Below are 22,027 nucleotides of genomic sequence, written 5' to 3' on the forward strand. Positions count from 1 at the left end.
GCACATACCTGGTGGAAGGGACTTTGTGCATCTGAGGCCCTGTCACCTATTGCATCGGTGATACTCCAAATCACACCTTCATCAGTGGCCTCTGAACGAAACTGGTCACTTTTTGGGAATACGCATACAAAGGTGCGCAACAGGCTGACTAACGAGAGTGGAGAAACTGGTGGCTATCCGGGCGAACCTACAACTTATTGAGCCAGATACAGAAGTGTCCACCACACAGCTAGACACTGACACAGAGGAGGAAATGGACATGTCAGAGTCAGAGAATCAGGAGGAGCAATGAGGAGTAGAAGACTCAGAAGACTCATGAGTAGAAGACTCAAAGGGACAAAATAAGGACAAATTACAGGCTAAATAAGCTGACGCTCAGTTTATTTTAGATGGGTCTTTTTTGTGGGGGTTCAATAAAGTTCAAAATTATGACCTAAATAAAGTTTTGAAAGCCTGTTTTTATTTGTATGGAACAGTATGTCTATTTTGACGACAAAGATAATATACGGGTCAGAGACAAAAACCATCAGTGTGCAAAAAAACCTCAAAATTCCCAAAAATTCCCATGGAAAGTTTCCTCTTTTAAAAATTCCCAGAATTTTGCAACCCTAAACTTGAGTATGTGAAACTTTTGTTTGGAGAGAGCATTTTTGGCTGTGCCCACTATCATAGGAGTATTGGTTGTTATAACTCAATTGCAGGTGGTGGTAAAAGTAATTTGAAATGGTAAATTAGGTTTATCACAGAAGAAAGGTATTGTGCAACATGACAGCATATTAACTTAAGTGTGAATTATTTCTAATAGCATATTGGTGCCAATAAATTAAACTGCTCTAGTAGCAATGCTAATTGCCCTATTTTATTAAAACATTGTTGAACATTGACAAATAATTCTTGCAAGTTTTGGAAGGTCAGAGTTTGCATGCAATCCTTGTGACTATCAATTTGTAGAACTTCCCTTTATAAGGAAATACTTCATCATGGTTTACTTGTTCCTTTTGGTAAGAACTATCTACTGTATGTGATGTGTTTTTGGGCCAGGGAGCTCTAACTGATGCTATTTAGAGTTCATCTGTTGCACCATGTTCTGTTACTGCACTCGTACACATAGATTGACAAGAACTTGCAATGAAACTTCAGAATGCTTTTCCAGATTGGACATTATTCAAAGTTTTGTTATGAGATCTACATAGATGTACAATTTTAAAGGTCTACAATCAGTTTACAAGAAAAATATTTTTCCTATACTTTGAACAATTTTGTTTCTGCTCTTGAATAATACAAGCTGGAATGTACTACAATATTTTGACTTGCTTTTAGGAATAAGTTTTGACCACTAGTGTCCCAGTTAAAAGTTTATTTAAGAGTTAACAGCCACTTTTCTTGATGTTTGCCACATGTGGTTTTATAATACAACTCCTCCTCTTTGAACCATTCCCTAATTTTCCTAGAAGGAGGCATTTCAGCAGTAATGGTGAAATTAATTAAAGGTTGGCAAGTCGTGCACTGCATGGTGTTCCAGATTTTCAATGCAAGAGCATTTAAGAGACCCAGATGCTAGTCTGAGATGATGCTGTTTGCATAGTGACTTGTTGCAACTGCCTGAAAGTGTGGATTTAAAAGTTGCATGTGGAACAAAATTCTTCTGCAGAATAGGGAATATGCATGAATAAACTGGCATAAATATATTTTATTGTGAATTTGATTGCTTGTGATGATTCATGAAACTGTTGGGCAACAAAGTTTTTGTGTGATTGATATATATGATTAATGTAGATAGTGATTTATATAGAGAATTGTAAGTTTCACCCCATTGTATTGCCCAATCTAATTACACAGTGACGGTTATAAAGACAATCAAGAGTTTTGTATTGAAGCACATCTGATCTTCAACATGCGGCACCACAGAGTGTTACAATACCTGCAAGCTATGGGACTTGAAACACATTGTGCCATATAGTATCAGGGTACTTGCAACCTACCAATTGGTGAGTCGCCAATCTCGGCTATGCTGTCATGAAGCGGTTTAGAGAGTGTCTCTGCTTTTTTAGTGAACACTCATTTATATGTCCAGTTATAATATTCTCCTCCTAATCAACGTTACTCACCTAGGAGGCCACTGTTTAAAGGAAAAGTTTATTTTGGTGAGGACAAATGGTTCACAAAATTTCAAGCTTCCAGTCTGTGTGCTTGACATCCTTTACAATATGTTAAATTTCACTGTTCTACACTTTACTTGGCTAGTCCACATTGAAAAGTAATTTTGCAGAAACAATTTTTTTTTGCAAAATTTTAAAGTATTCACTATTCTATGTGTGTGTGTGTACATCTTAGAATTACAGCAACTCACATCGCAGTGAGGATTGACCATAATCTGTTTTCCTTATTTTTCCCCAGCAGGATATGCAGAAATTTTACAAATTCTTCGTAGATAAATACTGAAATATTATTAACTAGGAGTTAAAGCCAGATAAATTCAAATTGGTTAACATCACACATTGCTTTAGTCCAGTATGTTCCCACTTACTAGGTCCAATTGAGGAATTAAATTATAACCTACTATTACTTCAGAAAGTGTCATAATGTCTATACTAGGAATCTTATCAGGTTTCCACTGTATGTAAAACTCAAAAGTATCTTTACAGATTACTTAAATCAATGAATTTTTTAACTTCTGTAGAATTAAACATACATGTTAATGCCAGATATCATAAACTGATTCCAGGGCATGAATAATTCAGTCTAGTAGACCGTACATGTTGTTTTGAATAAAATCTGACTGAACATATTAATTTTTTCTTTATTGTATAACAGGATATTTTTGTACACAATGCACTTGTGATTCATATGGAAAGGATTGTTAGTAAACAATTGTCACTGTTTTATAAAAAAAAAAAAAAATGAGAACAGGAGCGGGTTAGTTGATTTTTGCATAAGGATGCCAGAAAATGAACTAATAATGCTAAGCATACACATTAATTCACTAACAATTATGTTATAATTTTAAACAGTGTCATATTTTACTAACACATTCACTGTGCTGCATAAACTGTAAAAACAAGAAAAGAACATTTATAGACCATTTAAAAGAACAAATCCTTGTTTTAAAATGTCATAGAAATACAGTACATGGAGTAATAAAGGCATACATAGTAAGATATTTAACAATTTCTGATTAATATTTGTGTAATTCAGTGTACTTTTTTTTAACATACAGCTGCAGAATGTTTGAAAAAGCCAATTTCTGAGTACCAATCGTTCAATCATGTTTCTTCTAATGTGGAAACCCCCCACCACCCCATAAGCACAAATGAAAGCATACTTTATTTTAACACTGTATTCTATGAACACTTTCTCTTTTTTTATATATGCTTTGTGTTTCATGAAATATGCTAACGGAGAGGCACAATATTCTGTTAGTTGGATGTCTCAGATGTACTACAGGAAACTCTTTGGTATCCGGCACCGACGGGACCGCGTGTTGCCGGTTGATCAAAAATTCCGGATGACGGAGAGGGTTATCCACCGAGGCTATTTTTAAGAAAGAAAAATTAAAAAATCAAGAAATGTGCAGTATGCAGTAATTGGGTACTCACCTACAGAATGTTGTGTTAAATGGATGGTGGAAGATGCTTGATTAAGTATAGTACTGCCAGTTGAGGGTAATGCAATGCAATGACTACCAGCAGCGTGGGAGACACACAGTACACTTGTAAAATGGCGGATTGGAAGAGACTACCGACAGCGCGGGAGAATCAGACTCCTGTTACAGGGGTATTGAGGTGTTCCAACTCCCGACAGCGCCAAGAAGCCGAGTAGTGGCAGTTTGGAGAACTACCCCCACTGACTAATTCAGCCACCGCGGGAGACTCGGACTCGGCAACATTGCCGGTTATTGAAGTGTTGTTTTCGGAGTGAGAATTTTGCCGGTTAATAGAGAATTCCGGATATTTAGGTGCCATTTAAATGAGAGTTTCCTGTATGTGCTATATGTAGTGCAGTATGGGTTGTGTTTAGAGTACTGCATACCCACATTGCTGCTGACTGGAGGGAAAGACAGAGTTCCACACATGCAAGCTCAAATGCATGCATGATCTCCTGCCTTCTATTCTCTGACTGCTGGTGACTTTTCCAATAATGTATCTTTTCTAGAGTGAGGCCTGCTTTCATTCTCTGATACAGTCCCTTTTTCAAATGACTGTTGCCTGGTACTAGTGAGTTACTTCTGCTTGTATTTAATAACTTTAATACCTGTGTCTCAACAACTTACATTAACACTCTAACCCAAGGAACCATTTCATACCTTACGGTGCTAGTATATTTAATTTTGGAAACCGTGCTAGAATTTTATAGATCACTCTGAATTTCTTCATTTCCCATTTGAAATTTCACTTTCTTTTCCATCTGTGCAATATACTAATCCATGGTTGAGTGTGCAGTCAGGCACCTTGTTGCCATTCCTGTCCCTCCAGCTGACTGGAGATGGATATAGACGTGAGTGACCGGGGGCTGATGACTGCCCCTTCAACATTTCCCTTCTTTCCTGAAGGAAAGTAGTTGGCTTCCATGCAGAACCCTCCCCAGTGGTGTTGCTATGATTAGGAGCTAATTGCATGTTGAACTATACCAACACTGTGCTAGCACCTTATGCTTTCTTGAATTTCCTTTAAGGCATTTTACCTCGATTGATAAATGTTGGTTGATTTGTTCTTAATATTGTTAAGCTTTTGGTTAAGTTTTTTCCTTTTTCACAAAAGTGCGGAGCTCTCATAAATTAGCGATAGCTTTGTTGACAAGTGTGGCCGCCAATGCAAAATAAACCACCTGGAAAGAAGATTTTTTTCAAGTAATATTTATGGATTGAAGAATTCTTAGTGCATTACATTGGAAGGATGTGGGATTAATATATATGCTTTTAGCTATGTGGGGGCTTTTGTATGTGTTATGTACCTTTTGTCTAAGCTTACTTTAGATCTTTTGTCTAATCTACTTCTTATGGTCTCTGGCTCCCTCTTCAGGATCCTTTAGATCCCGCACGCATTGTTACTGTTATTCGCTCTTTGGTGGTTGGTGGGGTTGCTGAATGTGATGGCAGGGTGCTACCTGGGGATCGGCTCATCTTTGTCAATGACCACAATCTAGAGAATACTGCTTTGGCAGAAGCTGTTCAGGCTCTGAAAGACGCTCCGTCTGGCAAGGTCCGCCTTGGCATCTGCAAACCAATGGTGGTAAGCACCAATAATGTTCATGAAATACAAACATTTGATTACTTCATGGTTATAAAAGAATCTCTACCTCAAACTCCAAGAGCATCACATGGAGATAAATTTGGTTTGAAATATGTCATTTTTCCTCATGTTGTAACAAAGATGCTGTAGTAGATTTTTATATGGGTTTGTACAACAGGAAGAATAGTATTATTATGGATTTGTTGAGCGGCAGGAATACTTGTCTATTATTGAATAACTATTTAATATTGGGTGCTGTTGCTTCTGCCTTGGGCCTTGCAATGCCCATAACCAAGGGAAACTAATAATTATGCCCTTCATATTTAGTATTTACATAGGTATGTCATTAGTCATGCAACTCTAATCCAACATTTTGGAATGCATTTTGGGAGGAAGAATGAGGACTGGCAGTATAAACTAATTGTAAATGGGGGTGCAGGAACAGAGAGACCTAGGGGTTCACATACACAAATGTTTGAAGGTGGCAGGGCAAGTTAATGAAGCTATTTATTAAAAAAAAAAAAAAAAGCATATGGTGTCTTTGGCTTTATAAATAGGGGCATAGAATACAAAAGCAAGGAAGTTATGGTAAACATTTATAAATCACTAGTCAGGCCTCCGCTGGAGTAGTGTCCAATTCTGGGCACCACAATTTAGGAAGGATGCAAAGGCCTTGGAGAAGGTGCAGAGGAGATTTACCAGAATGATACCAGGGATGAGGGACTTCAGTTATGTGTAGAGACTGGAGAAGCTGTGATTTGGGTTTTTTTAGACCTGGTTTAGTATTGGGCTAAGTGGAGATTGAATAGATGTTCAAAATTCTGAGGGTTTTGATAGAGTAGATAATGAGAAACTGTTTCCACTGGCAGGAGGGTTGGTAACCAGAGGGGACAGATTTAATATAATTAGCAAAAGAACCAGAGGGGAGATGAGTTTTTTTTTTAACTTAATGATCTGTAATGCACTGCCTGAAAGGGTGGTGGAAGCAGATTCAGTAACTTTCAAAAGGGAAATAGATATATACTGTACTTGAAAAGGAACATTTTGCAGGGCTATGGGGAAAGAGCCGGGGAGTGGGACTAATTGTATACAGTAGCTCTTTCAAAGAGGCTACATAAGCACAATGGGCTGAATGACCTCCTTCTGTGTTGAATGATTCGATTATTTTTTTTCCCCTGAATAGATCAGTTATAATATCTTAATATCATGCTGGGAACCGTGCTATGTTGCCCAGTTCCTGTGTGAACTTGGACAGAGGAGTACGTTATTCGACATGAGGGGACATCGCAGTGAGCTAAACCGGTCTCACTCGATGTCCATACATATTCACTCCAATAGGGGTCACTACATAGTGATCAGAAGCAAGAACCTGACTGAATTGTTTTTCCCTTTCTGAGCGGAGGGTGACTGTAATGTTCCTATTACTGCTTTGGTTGAAATCAACTAGCTGTGTACCAAGTAGGGATTCAAACTTTGACCTTGCTGCTCTGTATGTCTCTGCTGTGCATTTGTTCACCTAAGCCATCAGAGAACCCTCTTTTTTAAAATAAAGTACAGCTCCGGTTCATAATCTTGTTATTAAGGCTCGTGTAACAACCTTCCCCCCTCCCCCCCCCCCATCTGATTTCTCTCCTGTAATTGCTTAAAGGATGAATGACAGATTTTTACCCATATGGGTGACATTTAATGAAGTTTTGAGATGAATAGCAACAAGATCTCGCCTTCAAACTGGAGAAATCTGATTTTAGGCATAATAAGCGTATGTCATTGATTTCTAAATATATTGTCAGCAAACCATGGCCATTCACCTGTGGCCATAGCAACGTGACAACGTTGAAGCCTTAATGAGGAGATATTATAATTATCATTTGATTAGATTGTTTTCACTGTATTTGTTAACATCCTTAAGTACAAATGGAATTTTGTGACATTTGTGATAATGATTGAGGCTAAAAGAAAGTGTCAAGTGCTTTGCTGGAGATAGGATAGTAAGGACTTGCACTTAATTTGCAAAACTGGTATTTTTCTTCTCAGACCGAAGCAAATGAAAATGACAATTCAAACTTCTCTGGCTCGAGTGCTACCACAGAGAATATAAAATATGACTCAGAAATATTGAATTTAGTCTATTCCTCAAACCTGCCAGTACCCCATGTAAGTGCTTCTATGTTAGGAATTTAAAATTGATTTTAAATTATTTCATTATTTGAGGGGGGTGGGGTGGGAGAAACAATGATGCATATTTTGGAATCATATTTGTTTGGTATCTTGTTAATTATAGGAATTTCTGTGCCAAATGTGATAGTTCCAAAAAAAATTAAATTCAACTAATTTTTGGATTCATTGCAATTTAATTAGAACTTTCTGTAGATTGGAAACCAAATAATTGAAAGGTGCTTTCTACACTATGAATAATTCAGAAACAGGTTATCAATGCAAATATGTTGCAATGGGTTATGTAAATCAAAATAAATGTAGATGATTGTGGGGCAGTGTTTAAAATAAGCAAAAACAGAAAATGCTGGAAACAGATCAGTCAGCGTGTGTAAAGAAAAATGGCAAAGTAATGTTTTAGGTGCAACCTGTAGTCAGAACTGAAAGATAAGCAAGCATTTTGTTCTGGTTGAAGGAAAAAAAGGGAAGGGGAAATGGCAGATACTCCAATCGTGGATTGGAAGTTAATGGCCTGGAAATCGCAGTCTGAGGCTTGCCGCCTGCGTACGGCTCCGAACCACAAGAAAATTACGTACATACCAGATGGTTCCAGAGCTTCGGACTCTTGCAGTCCTGAGCCTGCCTGCATAAAGGCCCACGGATACCAGGGGTGCATGCGGTTCACTAGCGTCCCTGGGATTGTGTGGGTCGGACCAACCAATCACAAAGGGGGATTCCTATTATGCTTATGGGGATTCCATTTACGTACGGAATCCCCTTAAGCATAATGAGAAATCACTTAATAAATAAAAATTTCACAGCATTGAACTAAAAATAAATGATCACAGGTTCAAAATTAATTAAAATACCCTTTAATTAAACATTTTTAAATGGGACCGAATTAACCTAAACTAATTATAAATGTAAGTGAATGTTTAAATTATTGAAAAAATGTATTTTAACCCTTACATTGGTAAAAGAAGGCCTTATGCCAGCTCTTACCAGGCGTAGGGGTTTTGTGGGTATTCGCTGGGCAGTAGTTGGGCAAATAACCCAACTCTGCACCAGCAAAAGTGAATTTACAGCAGATGCATACGATCTGTCGAGGAGAAACTTGACATTGCAAGTTCCGGGTTTTTGCGCATGTGGAAACGCAGAACTTGCGTGGCCATTCACAGCACTTAGGACAGCGTACACAGTCATCGGCCCCGTAAATTCTGGGCCAATGTGTTGAATGACCTGCAAATTGCTCAACAGAAAACTGTTGGCTGATATAAAAGATAATACCACTCAGATAATGCAAATGCATTAGAAAACAAAAGAATGTGCATCTAGCTAAGGTGATGAAAAAATGGGAAAGGTCCACACGAGCAAAAAGGCAAGAAAATATTTGAAATTGGAGAAAGAGAAAAATCCCGCAGATGCACGAGGTCTGAAATGTAAAGAAAAAGTACTGAAATGCATGAGTAGAAACAATAGACCAACACCCTTGGCATATTTCCTGTCAGGACTGTCTCCATCCAAAATGTCAACACGCTTCCCTTCTGCCAGACATTGACAGGCCCACTCCACATCACTGGACCAAGTGATCTATGAAAATATTAGCCAGCAGCATATTAATGATCAATTGGAATATTCTGCTGTGAAGGGGGCTATACAGCTAATGACTGAAGTCACTATTCAGGCCAGATCAATCATGAGTTATGAGCATACACCAGAGCATCAGTGTAACTTATAGGCTATTGAAGGTTTATTCAGAGTTAACCTGGCATTCTCTGTTTTGAAGCTTCTGTTCATATCTAACCTGTTGGTTTTTAATTTTTTTCCTGTTGAAAAACTTTTGTAAAATTCAGCATTTGCTTGAACAAATGAATTCTGCAGCTTTAATTAAAAAAAAAAAACTGGGAATGTTTGCAGCAAATAGATTTTGAGAGTGACCATCATTAGAATTGACATGGATTTCTTAAATACACGGAGTTTAAAAAAATATTTAGAACACAAAGGAGAAAATACGGCACAACATATGGATTGTAGAATTGCACTTAGAATTCAAATAATCATATTTTTCCTTATCAAACTTTATTTTGGTTAAAATATTTAGATATTCAAAATTATTATGAAGAGGTCATTGACTGATTTTCTGTACTAATACTTAAAATAAATGTCTCGTTACATTTCAAGTAAACCCAATCTAGCAATATGTTTCTTCTTTGCTGCCAATAGGAATTTGAGGATGCTTCATTTTCCCAAGAAGAACTAGTTGATGAACCTGAGGTGGATTTACACTTGTTGAATTTACATCCCAGCACGGCTGACAGTGAAACTGAATTCTGGGCAACTGAGAGGTTAGCAAGAGGTCAATGGAGCCAGAGTGGTGAACAGCAAGAAATGTTGGTGGATGACGAGAATGAGATGGACCAAGTGACCTATGAAAATGTTAACCAGCATCATATAAATGATCAATTGGAATATTCAGAGACCGCAGACCCAATAAATGTAAAAACAACTGATGATCAACTACTTAATGATTCACATTTATTCCAATACAATAATGAGGTAAGAATAACTTTACTGATGCATAACGTGCTCCGCAATGTCCCTTCTACTAACTGAGTTTCTAAATTTACAGGTACTCAGACTGTCAGTAAGTTGATTCACCCCAACCTGTAAATATGCAATATAGTAATTAGAACAACCTGGGCAACATCTTCCTGTAACTTTGCTCGAGTAAAGCATGGTGCTCACATTTTTAATCTTTCCCAAGTTATAATTGTCCTTGTGCCTTAGTCAGTTGCTACAATGAGATTTCCCTTTTTAAAAGTCCATCTAGTTTGCCTTTATAGTTGCACGATCCAATGATAATGGAGTTGTTGACTAACCATGGCAATCAATTAGTTTATAATAGGCCCAGACATGAGCTGAGGAAAACCCCTCGTGGTGGAAAGCTCTGGGAACCATAGGTTCAAAGTCAACTGGGCCTCCCAAGCTTGCTCTACTTAGCAAATGTATCCCACTGAAATAGTATTAACTGAGTTGAAGATGTTATAGGGGCAGGCACAACTAATTTTGTTCGCACAAAATAAGTTCTGGAACAAAATGATTTTATTTTCACACTTTTTATAAGCATGTCCTCAGGGTTGGCTCTGCTCACGCAGCAATTTCTTCCGTGGTCATAAATAACCAAAACTAATCCTTGTCTTTGTGTGTGGCTGTTTTACTATCTCTCTCCTTTTCTCTCTTCCCACCCCACCTGCTCTCTCTGCTCCAGAAAAAGATTAGTGAGGACAAATGTAGGTCCCTTACAGTCAGAAACGGGAGAATTTATAATGGGGAACAAGGAAATGGCAGGGCAATTAAACAAATACTTTGGTTCTGTCTTCACGGAAGAGGACACAAATAACTTCCCAGAAATGCTAGGGAACCAAGGGTCTAGTGAGAAGGAGGAATTAAAGGAAATTAGTATTAGTAAAAAAATAGTGCTGGAGAAATTAATGGGACTGAAAGCTGATCAATCCCCAGGGCCTGATAATCGGCATCCCGGAGTACTAAAAGAGGTAGCCATGGAAAAAGTGGATGCATTGGTTGTCATCTTCCAAAATTCTATAGATTATGGAACAGTTCCTGCAGATTGGAGGGTGGCAAATGTAACCACACTATTTAAAAAAGGAGGGGGAGAGAGTAAACAGGGAACTACAGACTGTTTAGCCTAACATCAGTAGTAGGGACAATGCTAGTCTATTATAAAGGATGGGATAACAGGACACTTAAAAAAAACAACAAAAAAAAACAATGGGATTAGACAAAATCAACATGGATTTATGAAAGGAAAATAGTGTTTGATAAACCTACTGGAGTTTTTTGAGGATGTAACTGGTAGAATAGATAAGGGAGAACCAGGGAATGTGGTGTATTTGGATTTTCAGAAGGCCTTTGATAAAGTCCCACATAAGAGGTTAGTGTGCAAAATTAAAGCACATGGGATTGGGGGTAATATACTTGCATGGATTGAAAATTGGTTAACAGACAGGAAACAGAGTAGGAATAAATGGGTCCTTTTCGTGGTGGCAGGCGGTGATTAGTGGGGTACCGCAGGGATCAGTGCTTGGGCCCCAGCTATTCACAATATATATCAATGATTTGGATGAGGAAACCAAATGTAATATTTCCAAGTTTGCTGACGACACAAAGCTAGGTGGGGTTGTGAGGAGGATGCAAAGAGGCTTCAAGGTGATTTAGACAAGTTGAGTGAGTGGGCAAATACATGGCAGATGCAGTATAATGTGGATAAATGTGAAGTTTATCCACTTAGGTAGGAAAAACAGAAAGGCAGAGTGTTATTTAAATGGTGATAGATTGGGAAATGTTGATGTGCAGAGGGGCCTGGCTGTCCTTGTACACCAGTCACTGAAAGCAAACATGCAGGTACAGCAAGCAGTTAGGAAGGCAAATGGTATGTTGGCCTTCATTTGAAAGAGGATTTGAGTACAGGAGCAAGGATGTCTTAGTACAGTTATACAGGGCCTTGGTGAGACCACACCTAGAGTAGTTTTGGTCTCCTTACCTAAGAAAGGATATACTTGCCATAGAGGGAGTGCAATGAAGGTTCACCAGACTGATTCCTGGGATGGCAGGACTGTCGTATGAGGAGAGATTGGGTCGACTAGGCTTGTATTCACTAGAGTTTAGAAGAATGAGAAGGGATCTCATTGAAACGTATAAAATTCTGACAGGGCTAGACAGACTGGATGCAAGGAGGATGTTTCCCTTGGCTGGTGGGTCTAGAACGAGGGGTCACAGTCTCACGATATGGGGTAGGACATTTAGGACTGAGATGAGAAATGTCTTCACTCAGAGGGTGGTGAACCTGTGGAATTCTCTACCACAGAAGGCTGTGGAGGCCAAGTCACTGAATATATTTAAGGAGATAGATTTTTAGACGCAAAAGGCGTCGAGGGGTATGGGGAGAGAGTGGGAATATGGTATTGAGATAGAGGATCATCCATGATCATATTGAATGGCGGAGCAGGCTCGAAGGGCCGAATGGCCTACTCCTCCTATTTTTCTATGTTTTTATATAGCAATTTTCACGACCACCGGACGTCCCAAGGCATTTTACAGCCAGTTAAGTTCTTTTTGAAGTTGTAATGTAGGAAACGTGGCAGCCAATTTTGCACACAGCAAACCCCCACAAACAGCAATGTGATCATGACCAGATAACCTGTTTTAGTGATTTTGATTGAAGGATAAATATAGAATCATAGAAAGTTACAGCACGGAAGGATGCCATTTCGGCCCATCATGCCTGCGCCGGCCAACGAAGAGCTATCCAGCCTAATCCCACTTCCCAGCTCTTGGTCCATATCCCTGCAGGTTACAGCATCCCAAGTGCACACCCAAGTACTTTTTAAATGTTGTTAGGGTTTCTGCCACTACCATCCTTTCAGGCAGTGAGTTCCAGACCCCCACAACCCTCTGGGTGAACGATATTGGCCAGGACACCAGGGTTAACACTCCTGCTCCTCTTCTAAATAGTGCCATGGGATCTTTTACATCCACCTCATTAAACTGAGTTAATGTCTCATCCGAAAGACAGCACCTCTGACAGTGCAGCACTCCCTCAGTACTGCACTGGAGTGTCGGCCTAGATTTTTGTGCTCAAATCTATGAAGTAGGACTTGAATCCTCAACCTTCTGACTCGGAGGCAAGAGTGCTATCTACTGAGCCACTGGATAAGTCAAGGGGAGTCCTATAGTACAGTCCAACAAGGTTGTAAGAATTATTGTGGCTTGCTGCATCCTTCATAATTTGGCCATTGCAAAGGAATTGGAACTTTCAACAGCAGAAGGTGAAGTGGAAGAAAATGGAGACCACCAATTTTCTGATTACGATGAGGACTCTCAGGAGATCGATCAATTTATTCCACAGAAAGGGTGTGTTCCATCTGCACAAAGCCCTTGATTAGCCCTTGCCTTGCTCTCAGACAACCGTGATCAACTTTGTAGTATCTCTAATATCCTCTCACCGAGAGGATACTCACTTGGGAGGAAGTACATAGTGAGACAGAGGATTTATCACGATGAATTACAGAGCACCGGGAGGGGATGATGTAACAGCCATCCGTCCCTGGAGGGGACAGAAACAACCACCCCTCAACTATTAAGACCAAGGACAATTTCATTTATCCTAGATGTAGGGATACATTTCCACTGTGATAATTCTTTTAAATGCAGGCAATGCAACAAACTCTTAACTTTTCATTTAAACTCTACAGGAAATGTTATATGGGACAGTGCACTGGGAGGAGAAGGACATTTGACTGAGTTGGGGAGGTGGGTTGCCATTGTGGAAGTGGTATTGACTACCTGAACCTACTTTTTCTGAGGCTGCTGTCCCTGGATGCCAAAGAGCTTATCTCCTCGCCCTTACCTCTGCCAACATGACCTCCACTTCAGCTTCAGAAAATCTTGGGGATTTGGCCCTTTCAAGTCCACCCAATGTTGCTGCTCCTCCTCCTCCTCCCATTGCAATTCTTACTTCAGCTCTAGCTCGATGGCTGATGAATGCATTCTCTTAGTCTCGCTCCTTTCAATTGCCTCTTCTTTTCTTTCTCTTTCCCTCTCTTCATCTTGCTCTCTTTCATGTCTGCACTCTTGTGCTGTCCATGGTCTCTCTCTCTCATCATGTTTTTTCTTTTTTTTTTCTCTCTCTCAAACGCCTCCCAGGCCATTTTTCTGGTGGGTCCAGGAAAATCCAGGCCAATGCGGCGTTCATCATGGACATGTTTGTTAACCTTTGGGATGCTGTGTACATTGAAGAGAAATGTGTATTACAGGACTGGTCTCCTTTGATGTCAAACCAGTATGTCCAAATAGAAATGTAATCTCTTCAGCTCTTTAAACAAAAGTTACCAACTTAAATGTTATTTAACATAGCTTTTTACTGTTGAATGAAAAATAACTGAATCTGTTGAATACACTTTAAAAGTAGTAACAGAAGTAGGCCATGCTGTTCTGCCATTCAGTGGGATCATGGCTGATCCGCGACATAACTCCATATACCTGCCTTTGGCCCATATCCCTTGATACCTTTGGTTAACAAAAGGTTATCAATCTCCGATTTAAAATTAACAATTGATCTAGCATCAATTGCTGATTGCTGAAGAGAGTTCCAAACTTTAACCACCCTTTGTGTAGAAGTGTTTCCTAATTTCACTTTTGAAAGGTCTGGCTCTAATTTTTAGATTATGGCCTCGAGTCCTGGAATCCCCAACCAGCGGAAATAGTTTCTCTATCTACCCTATCTGTTCCCCTTAATATCGTGAAACCTTCAATCAGATCACCCCTTAACCTTCTAAATTCTTGGGAATACAACCCTAATTTGTGTAATCTCCTCGTAATTTAACCTTTGAAGTCTGGGTATCATTCTGGTAAATGTACGCTGCACTCCCTCCAAGGCCAATATATCCTTCCTAAGGTGTGATGCCCAGAACTGCTCACAGTATTCCATCTGACCAGGGTTTTGTATAGTGTCGAAATCTCGACTCCGAGTAAGACTCTAAAACACAAGCAGTACCGTCAGATTGTTAGTTTCTTTTTACTTGCACAAGGGGAGAGCTGCCTTGACAAAGGCTAGGCCAACAACTCCAAAGAACATCAGTGAATGCAGCATATTTATACACTCAAACAAGTAAGCGTTCCATATATCACGTGTAATGGTATTGTATCAGTTTGCACAAAGACAATCAAAAGGTCAGCAGGACAGAAATATCTCCAGACAAGGTTAGTTAATCATATATCCTGTCAGGAGGTTCTGTCTGAATCTTGTTACCAAAATGATCAGCTTAATCAATAGTTTTGCTTCTTTGTCTAGTGACAATCATTAATAGTTTATCTATTCTATAGCCTTATGCCTCCCTTGTGCTAGTGAGTCAATACAGCTGTTATCACATCATCAATGTGGGTGGGTATTTTGAAAGGTCTCTTGGTCCTAGACACGTTGTGACACATTTGCTTCTCTGCTTTAACTACAACCTAAGCAAGTTTGTTCTTTTAACCCCTTGATAGCTTATTTCTACTTGGCCATTTTATTCTACCCAGCATGCTAAGTATAATGTCAATTTCCACAATAGCTGCAGCATAACTTCTACCCTCTTGTATGCTAGTACTCTAGCTATCAAGGCCAGCATTCCATTAGCCTTTTTAGAAACATAGAAACATAGAAGATAGGAGCAGGAGTAGGTCCTTCGAGCCTGCTCCGCCATTCAATGAGATCATGGCTGATCATCCAAATTCAGTACCCTGTCCCTGCCTTCTCCCCATATCCCTTGATCCCTTTAGCCTTAAGAAATATATCCAACTCTTCCTTGAATATACTTAATGAACTGGCCTCCATCGCCCTCTGTGGCAGAGAATTCCACAGGTTCACCACTCTCTGGGTGAAGAAATTCCTCCTCATTTCAGTCCTAAATGGCTTACCCCTTATCCTTAGACTATGACCCCTGGTTCTGGACTCCCCGGCCATCAGAAACATCCTTCCTGCATCTAGTCTGTCCAGGCCTGACAGAATTTTATAGGTTTCGATGAGATCCCCTCTCAATCTTCTAAACTCCATTGAGTATAAGCCCAATCGACACAATCTCTCCTCGTACGTCATTCCTGCCATCCCAGGTATCAGCCTGGTGAATCTTCGCTGCACTCCCTCCATGGCAAGAACGTCCTTCCTCAGGTAAGGTGACCAAAACTGCACACAATACTCAAGGTGCGGTCTCACCAAGTCCCTGTACAACTGCAGCAAGACATCCTTGTTCTTGTACTCGAACCCTCTTGCTATGAAGGCCAACATACCATTTGCCACCTTAACCGCCTGCTGCACCTGCATGCTTACCTTCAGCGACTGGTGCACAAGAACACCCAGGTCTCGTTGCACTTCCCCTTCTCCCAATCTATTGCCATTCAAATAATAATCTGCCTTCCTGTTTTTGCCACCAAAGTGGATAACCTCACATTTATCCACATTATAGTGCATTTGCCATGTTTCTGCCCAATCACCCAACCTGTCCAAATCGTACTCCAGATCATTAATATATATTGTGAACAGCTGGGGTCCTAGGACCGATCCTTGCGGTACCCCACTAGTCACTGCCTGCCACTCGGAAAACGACCCGTTTTCCAACTCTTTGCTTTCTGTCCGCCAACCAGTTCTCTATCCAAGTCAATACCTTGCCCCCAATCCCATGTGCCTTAATTTTGCACGCTAAACTCTTATGCGGGACCTTATCGAAAGCCTTCTGAAAGTCCAAATACACCACATCCACTGGTTCTCCCTTATCTATTTTACCAGTTACATCCTCAAAAAATTCCAGTAGATTAGTCAAGCATGATTTACCTTTTGTAAATCCGTGTTGACTTTGTCCGATCCAGTCACTGCTTTCCAAGTGCTCTGCTATTACATCTTTTATAATAGACTCTAGCATTTTCCCCACTACCGATGTCAAGCTTACCGGTCTATAATTCCCTGCCTTTTCTCTACCACCTTTTTTGAATAGTGGGGTAACATTAGCTACCCGCCAATCCATGGGTACCGTTCCAGAGTCTATCGAGTTCTGGAAGATGACCAGCAATGCATCTACTATTTCTAGGGCCACTTCCTTAAGTACCCTGGGATGTAGATTATCAGGCCCTGGGGATTTATCGGCCTTCAATCCCATCAATTTTCCTAACACCATTTCCCTACAAATACTGATTTCTTTCAGTTCCACCCTTTCATCAGACCCTATGTTCCCTGGCATCTCTGGGAGGTTATTTGTGTCCTCCTTTGTGAAGACAGAACCAAAATATGTATTTAGTTGGTCTGCCATTTCTTTGTTCCTGATGCGCTATCAACAATACCAAAGACTACGAAATGGACTTATATGAAGTAGGCATTTATTGACTAAGAACTAGAGCATGCCTCTGCTAGTGAATCCATCCTAAGAGCTCCCGGGGGAAGGGTGGTGAGTCACCTTTATACCCGGGCTTAGGGGTGGAGCCAGGGGCTGAGACATGCCTGGACTTGTACAGGGTTAGCAGTGGTTTACCACACAGGCATGTACAGGTTAACAGTGGTTTACCACAGTTCGCCATTATAAATTTCCCCCGATTCTGACTGCAAGGGACCTACGCTTGACTTCACCAATGTTTTTCTCTTCACATATCTATAAAAGCTTTTACAGTCAGTTTTTATGTTCCCTGCAAGCTTATTCTCATATTCTATTTTCCCTTTCTTAATTAATCCCTTTGTCCTCCTTTTGTTGAATCCTAAACTGCTCCCAATCCTCAGGATTATTGCTATTTCTGGCCAATTTATATGCCCTCTGCTTGGACTTTATGCTATCCCTAATTTCCCTTGTTAGCCACGGTTGGGTCACCTTTTTTGTTTTATTTTTATGCCAAACTGGGATGACCAAATTCTGTAGTTCATCCATTCGGTCTTTGAATGTTTGCCATTGCCTATCCACCGTCAACCCTTTGAGTGCCATTCCCCAATCAATCCTACCCAACTCGCTCCTCAGACCATCGTAGTTTCCTTTATTTAAATTGAGGACCCTAGTCTCCGAGTCAACTGCTTCATTCTCCATCTTAATGAAGAATTCGATCATATTATGATCGCTCCGAACCAAGGGGCCTCGTACAACAAGATTGCTAATTAATCCTTTCTCGTTACATAATACCCAGTCTAAGATGGCCTGATCTCTGGTTGGTTCCTCGACATATTGGTCCAGGAAACCATCCCGTAAACACTCCAGGAATTCCTCCTCCACAGTATTGTTACTAATTTGGTTGGCCCAATCTATATGTAGATTAAAGTCACCCATGATGACTGCTGTGCCCTTATTGCACGCTTCTTTAATTTCCCTTTTAATGCCATCCCCAACCTCCGCCTTACTGTTTGGAGGTCTATAAGCCACTCCCACTAACGTTTTTTTCCCCTTAGTACGTCTCAATTCTACCCATACAGGTTCTACCTCATCAGAGCTAATATCCTTCATTACAATTGTGTTAATCCCTTCTTTAACCAGTAATGCTATCCCACCTCCCTTTCCTTTTTGCCTATCTTTCCTGAATATCGAATACCCCTGGATGTTGAGTTCTCAGTCCTGGCCTTCCTTGAGCCACGTTTCCGTAATCCCAACCAAATCGTATTTGTTTACTTCTATTTGCACAGCCAATTCGTCCACCTTATTACAAATGCTCCTCGCATTAAGACGCAAAGCCTTCAGGCTTGTTTTTTTAATGCTCTTAGACCTATTAGAATTATTATTTACTGTGGCCATGTTTGTTTTAAACCGTTGATTTCTCTGACTGCCACTTTTGTTTTTCTCCTTCCTATCTTTTGCTTTTATCCTTGTTTCCCTTTCCTCTGTCTCCCTGCTCAGGTTCCCAACCCCCTGCCATTTTAGTTTAAACCCTCCCCCACAGCACTAGCAAACACTCCCTGATGTAAGCCCCCAAAGTGCAGACTAAGTGATACAACAAGCCAGTGTCGTCGACTTTGTATAAGAAAGACAGACCCAATAATTGAAGCCAAAACGGTTTATTCAGGCCTGGGGAGCTGTGGCTCTTGCGTCCCAACACAAGGCTCCGACTCCACCGAATCTCTTGAGGTTTACACAGTTATACACATATTCCGAGACCTCCTACTACAAGAGGTCCAATCGATTTAAAAGTCTATACATTAATCACTAACTAGGTGTGTCTAACTTATACAAGGTAGCCTATAACATAAGTTTCACTTTTCACTGCAGGGGCCTGTGGACCCTCTGATTTCTTGGAAATGAGTCATCAGGACATGTGATTTCTGAGAAACGAGTCATTCTCTCTTGACCACTACTAAGTTTCGTTTTTCTAGAAAAGGGTTATGTCAGTGTCTCTTTGTAAGTTTCATCTCTCTAAACTGGTATGGTCATTTCTGCAATTAAACATACGAATAATTAGTACATTTCATCTTTAAACATTTTGCTGCCGCAATTGCGTTCTACTAAACGTGCCCTGTTACGCTCATTTTTAAATCTTACTTCACTCCCCCTAGGACATCGGTTCCAGCCCTGCCCAGGTGCAAACCGTCCGGTTTGAACTGGTCCCACCTCCCCCAGAACCGGTTCCAATGTCCCAGGAACTTTAATCCCTCCCCCTGGCACCATTCCTCTAGCCACGTATTTATCTGAAGTATCCTTCTGTTTCTACTCTGACTAGCACGTGGCACTGGTAGCAATCCTGAGATTACTACCTTTTGAGGTCCTGTTTTTTAATTTACCTCCTAACTCCCTATATTCCGCTTTTAGGACCTCATCCTGCTTTTTACCTGTATCGTTGGTGCCTATATGCACCACGACAACTGGCTGTTCACCCTCCCCTTCCAAGATGTTCTGCAGCCGCTCGGAGACATCCTTGACCCTTGCACCAGGGAGGCAACACACCATCCTGGAGTCTCGTTTGCGGCCGCAGAAACGCCTATCTATTTCCCCTTTCAATTGAATCCCCTATTACTATAGCTCTACCCCTGATTATTTTTTGTACCTATTCATGACATTTTAATGATCTATGTACTGGACCCCAAAGTCTCTTTGGACCTCCACTGTTTTTAGCTTTTCACCATTTAGAAAGTACCCTGTTTGGTCCTTTTTTAGGTCCAAAGTGGATGACCTCACATTTGCTTACATTGACATCCATTTGCCACAGTTTTGCCCATTCACTTAATCAGTCAATATACCTTTGTAATTTTATGCTTTCCTCTACAGTGCCGCCTAGCTTTGTGTCATCGGCAAATTTGGATATATGACTTTCTATGCCATCATCTAAGTCGTTAATAAATACTGTGAATAGTTGAAGCCCCAACACCGATACCCGCAGGGCACCACTAGTCAACATCCTGCCAATTTGACTACTCATTATCCCTATTCTGTCTCCTGCCGCTCAGCCAATTCCCTAACCAGGTCAATAATTTGCCCTCAATTCCTTGGGCTGTTGGATCTTGGATAACAGTCTGTTATGTGAGACTTTATCAGATGTCTTCTAGAAGTCTATATAAATAACATCCATAGACAGTCCCCTGTCCACTACTTTAGTCACCTCTTCAAAAACATTTGATCAGATTTGTCAGGCATGACCTACTTTTCACAAATCCATGCTGGCTCTCATCAACTGAAAATTTTCAAGGTGTTCAGTCACCCTATCCTTATTATAGACTCTAGCAATGCCCGGACAACAGATGTTAAGCTAACTGGTCTATAATTTCCTGGTTTCCCTCTCGCCATTTATAAATAAGAGTGACATGCTGTAGAGATTAGATTATCTCTGGTCTTTCAAATAATCAGGATTGACTGCAAACTAAAATGGTGGGAATACTGTACTTAATCAGAGTTAAGACAGAATATAACATACTAGTTATACAGCAAAAACAAAAGACCGTGACAAGCAGTTGGTACTGGTCCTGATCGGATAGATGGCTGGCGAGTGTGAACAGTTCCCCAGTTTACGGCCTTTCTTCCTCTCGTCTAGAACCTCCAAGAGTGTTAACTTAGGTCAGCATAGGCCCACTCCCAGAAGTGTTAGACCAGCCCCACTCTTGTATGGCTCTCCCCGCCACCATCTGTCCTAAAAAGCTCTCTAGGTCTTTAATTCTCTTTTTAGGGGTGGGCCTGGGGTAGGATATGGGCAGGACTATCTGACCTGTAAGGATTCTTCCTAAACCAAGGTGCCCAATGGCACGTCGAGTTCTTTGTCTGAACTCTCAGATGAAAATAGAAGGCCTGGCCTTGTACCCTCTTAATCAGGGGCCCATGTTAGAGCTGACTGCTCAGCCTGTCGTTATCCAAACTATCTCCCTTTGATCCAACAGACTGCTCCATCCTGAGATGATACCTTAACTCCCAAAAATTCCTTCTATTCTATATCTTTTATACTAATTAACTTTTAATTATCTTCGCAAGACGTTTTGTTAAGTGAATGCCAGTTCCTACCTTAGCATTATAACATGGTTATTAGTAATGGCAGAAGAAATGTAGGCGTTGACCCTTTATGTACCTTTTAATTTGACCAACTAAGTCAAAATCCTAACTTGAAAACAGCAAATAGCTAGCTTGGAAACACGATTATATATAACCATCACAGTGCGGAATGCTATAACATCCGCCGAGAACCAAAACACAAGCAGATTCTAAGCATGTATCTAGTTCTTCTAATACTAGTCTGAAGAGATGTTTTGTCTCGAGTTCTAATACAGTCAGGTAAACAGTCTTATTCGCGTCACAATTTCATTCGCATAACCCCATATATTTTGGATACCCTAACTTCAAACAAACTCTCCACCTTGAGAGGGAGTAAACTCTATTTCAACCTCACTTTCGATTCTGTATACATTGTGCCTGCTCTAAATTGTTAGTTTGACGGTTCAATTGGAGGGTCAGATGTTTCAAATAGCAAGACATCATAATAAGGACTATTAAGACCAGAAACTGGGCAACCACTAGGCCTGGTGATATCATTCGTGGCTGGCATTATATGCTTCTTCCCACCACTCATGGTCCCCTAATTTACTTATTGTTTTCTCAACTTGGGAGTTCGTTAGTAGGGATACTCAGAAATGAAGATTTCCCCCTTTCTTCCAG

The 22,027-nt window shown here is 40.4% G+C and overlaps 1 protein-coding gene across 8 annotated transcripts in view; it reads left to right on the forward strand.

The window, feature by feature from the left end:
• patj (PATJ crumbs cell polarity complex component) overlaps window positions 1-22,027 on the forward strand; it is a 471,326-nt gene that overhangs the window by 111,324 nt on the left and 337,975 nt on the right. For 7 of the 8 annotated variants that reach the window (XM_085982870.1, XM_085982876.1, XM_085982869.1 and 4 more), the window contains 3 exons: window positions 5,019-5,228; window positions 7,263-7,382; window positions 9,606-9,938. In XM_085982870.1, the coding sequence (XP_085838996.1) occupies window positions 5,019-5,228; window positions 7,263-7,382; window positions 9,606-9,938 (663 nt within the window). The remainder of the gene's footprint in view (window positions 1-5,018; window positions 5,229-7,262; window positions 7,383-9,605; window positions 9,939-22,027) is intronic. The other variant, XM_085982873.1, reaches the window with a different exon arrangement.

The sequence above is a fragment of the Somniosus microcephalus genome, chromosome 3 (assembly GCF_052327205.1).
Source record: "Somniosus microcephalus isolate GS21.2 chromosome 3, FLI_Smic_1.0, whole genome shotgun sequence".
Taxonomy (NCBI): domain Eukaryota; kingdom Metazoa; phylum Chordata; class Chondrichthyes; order Squaliformes; family Somniosidae; genus Somniosus; species Somniosus microcephalus.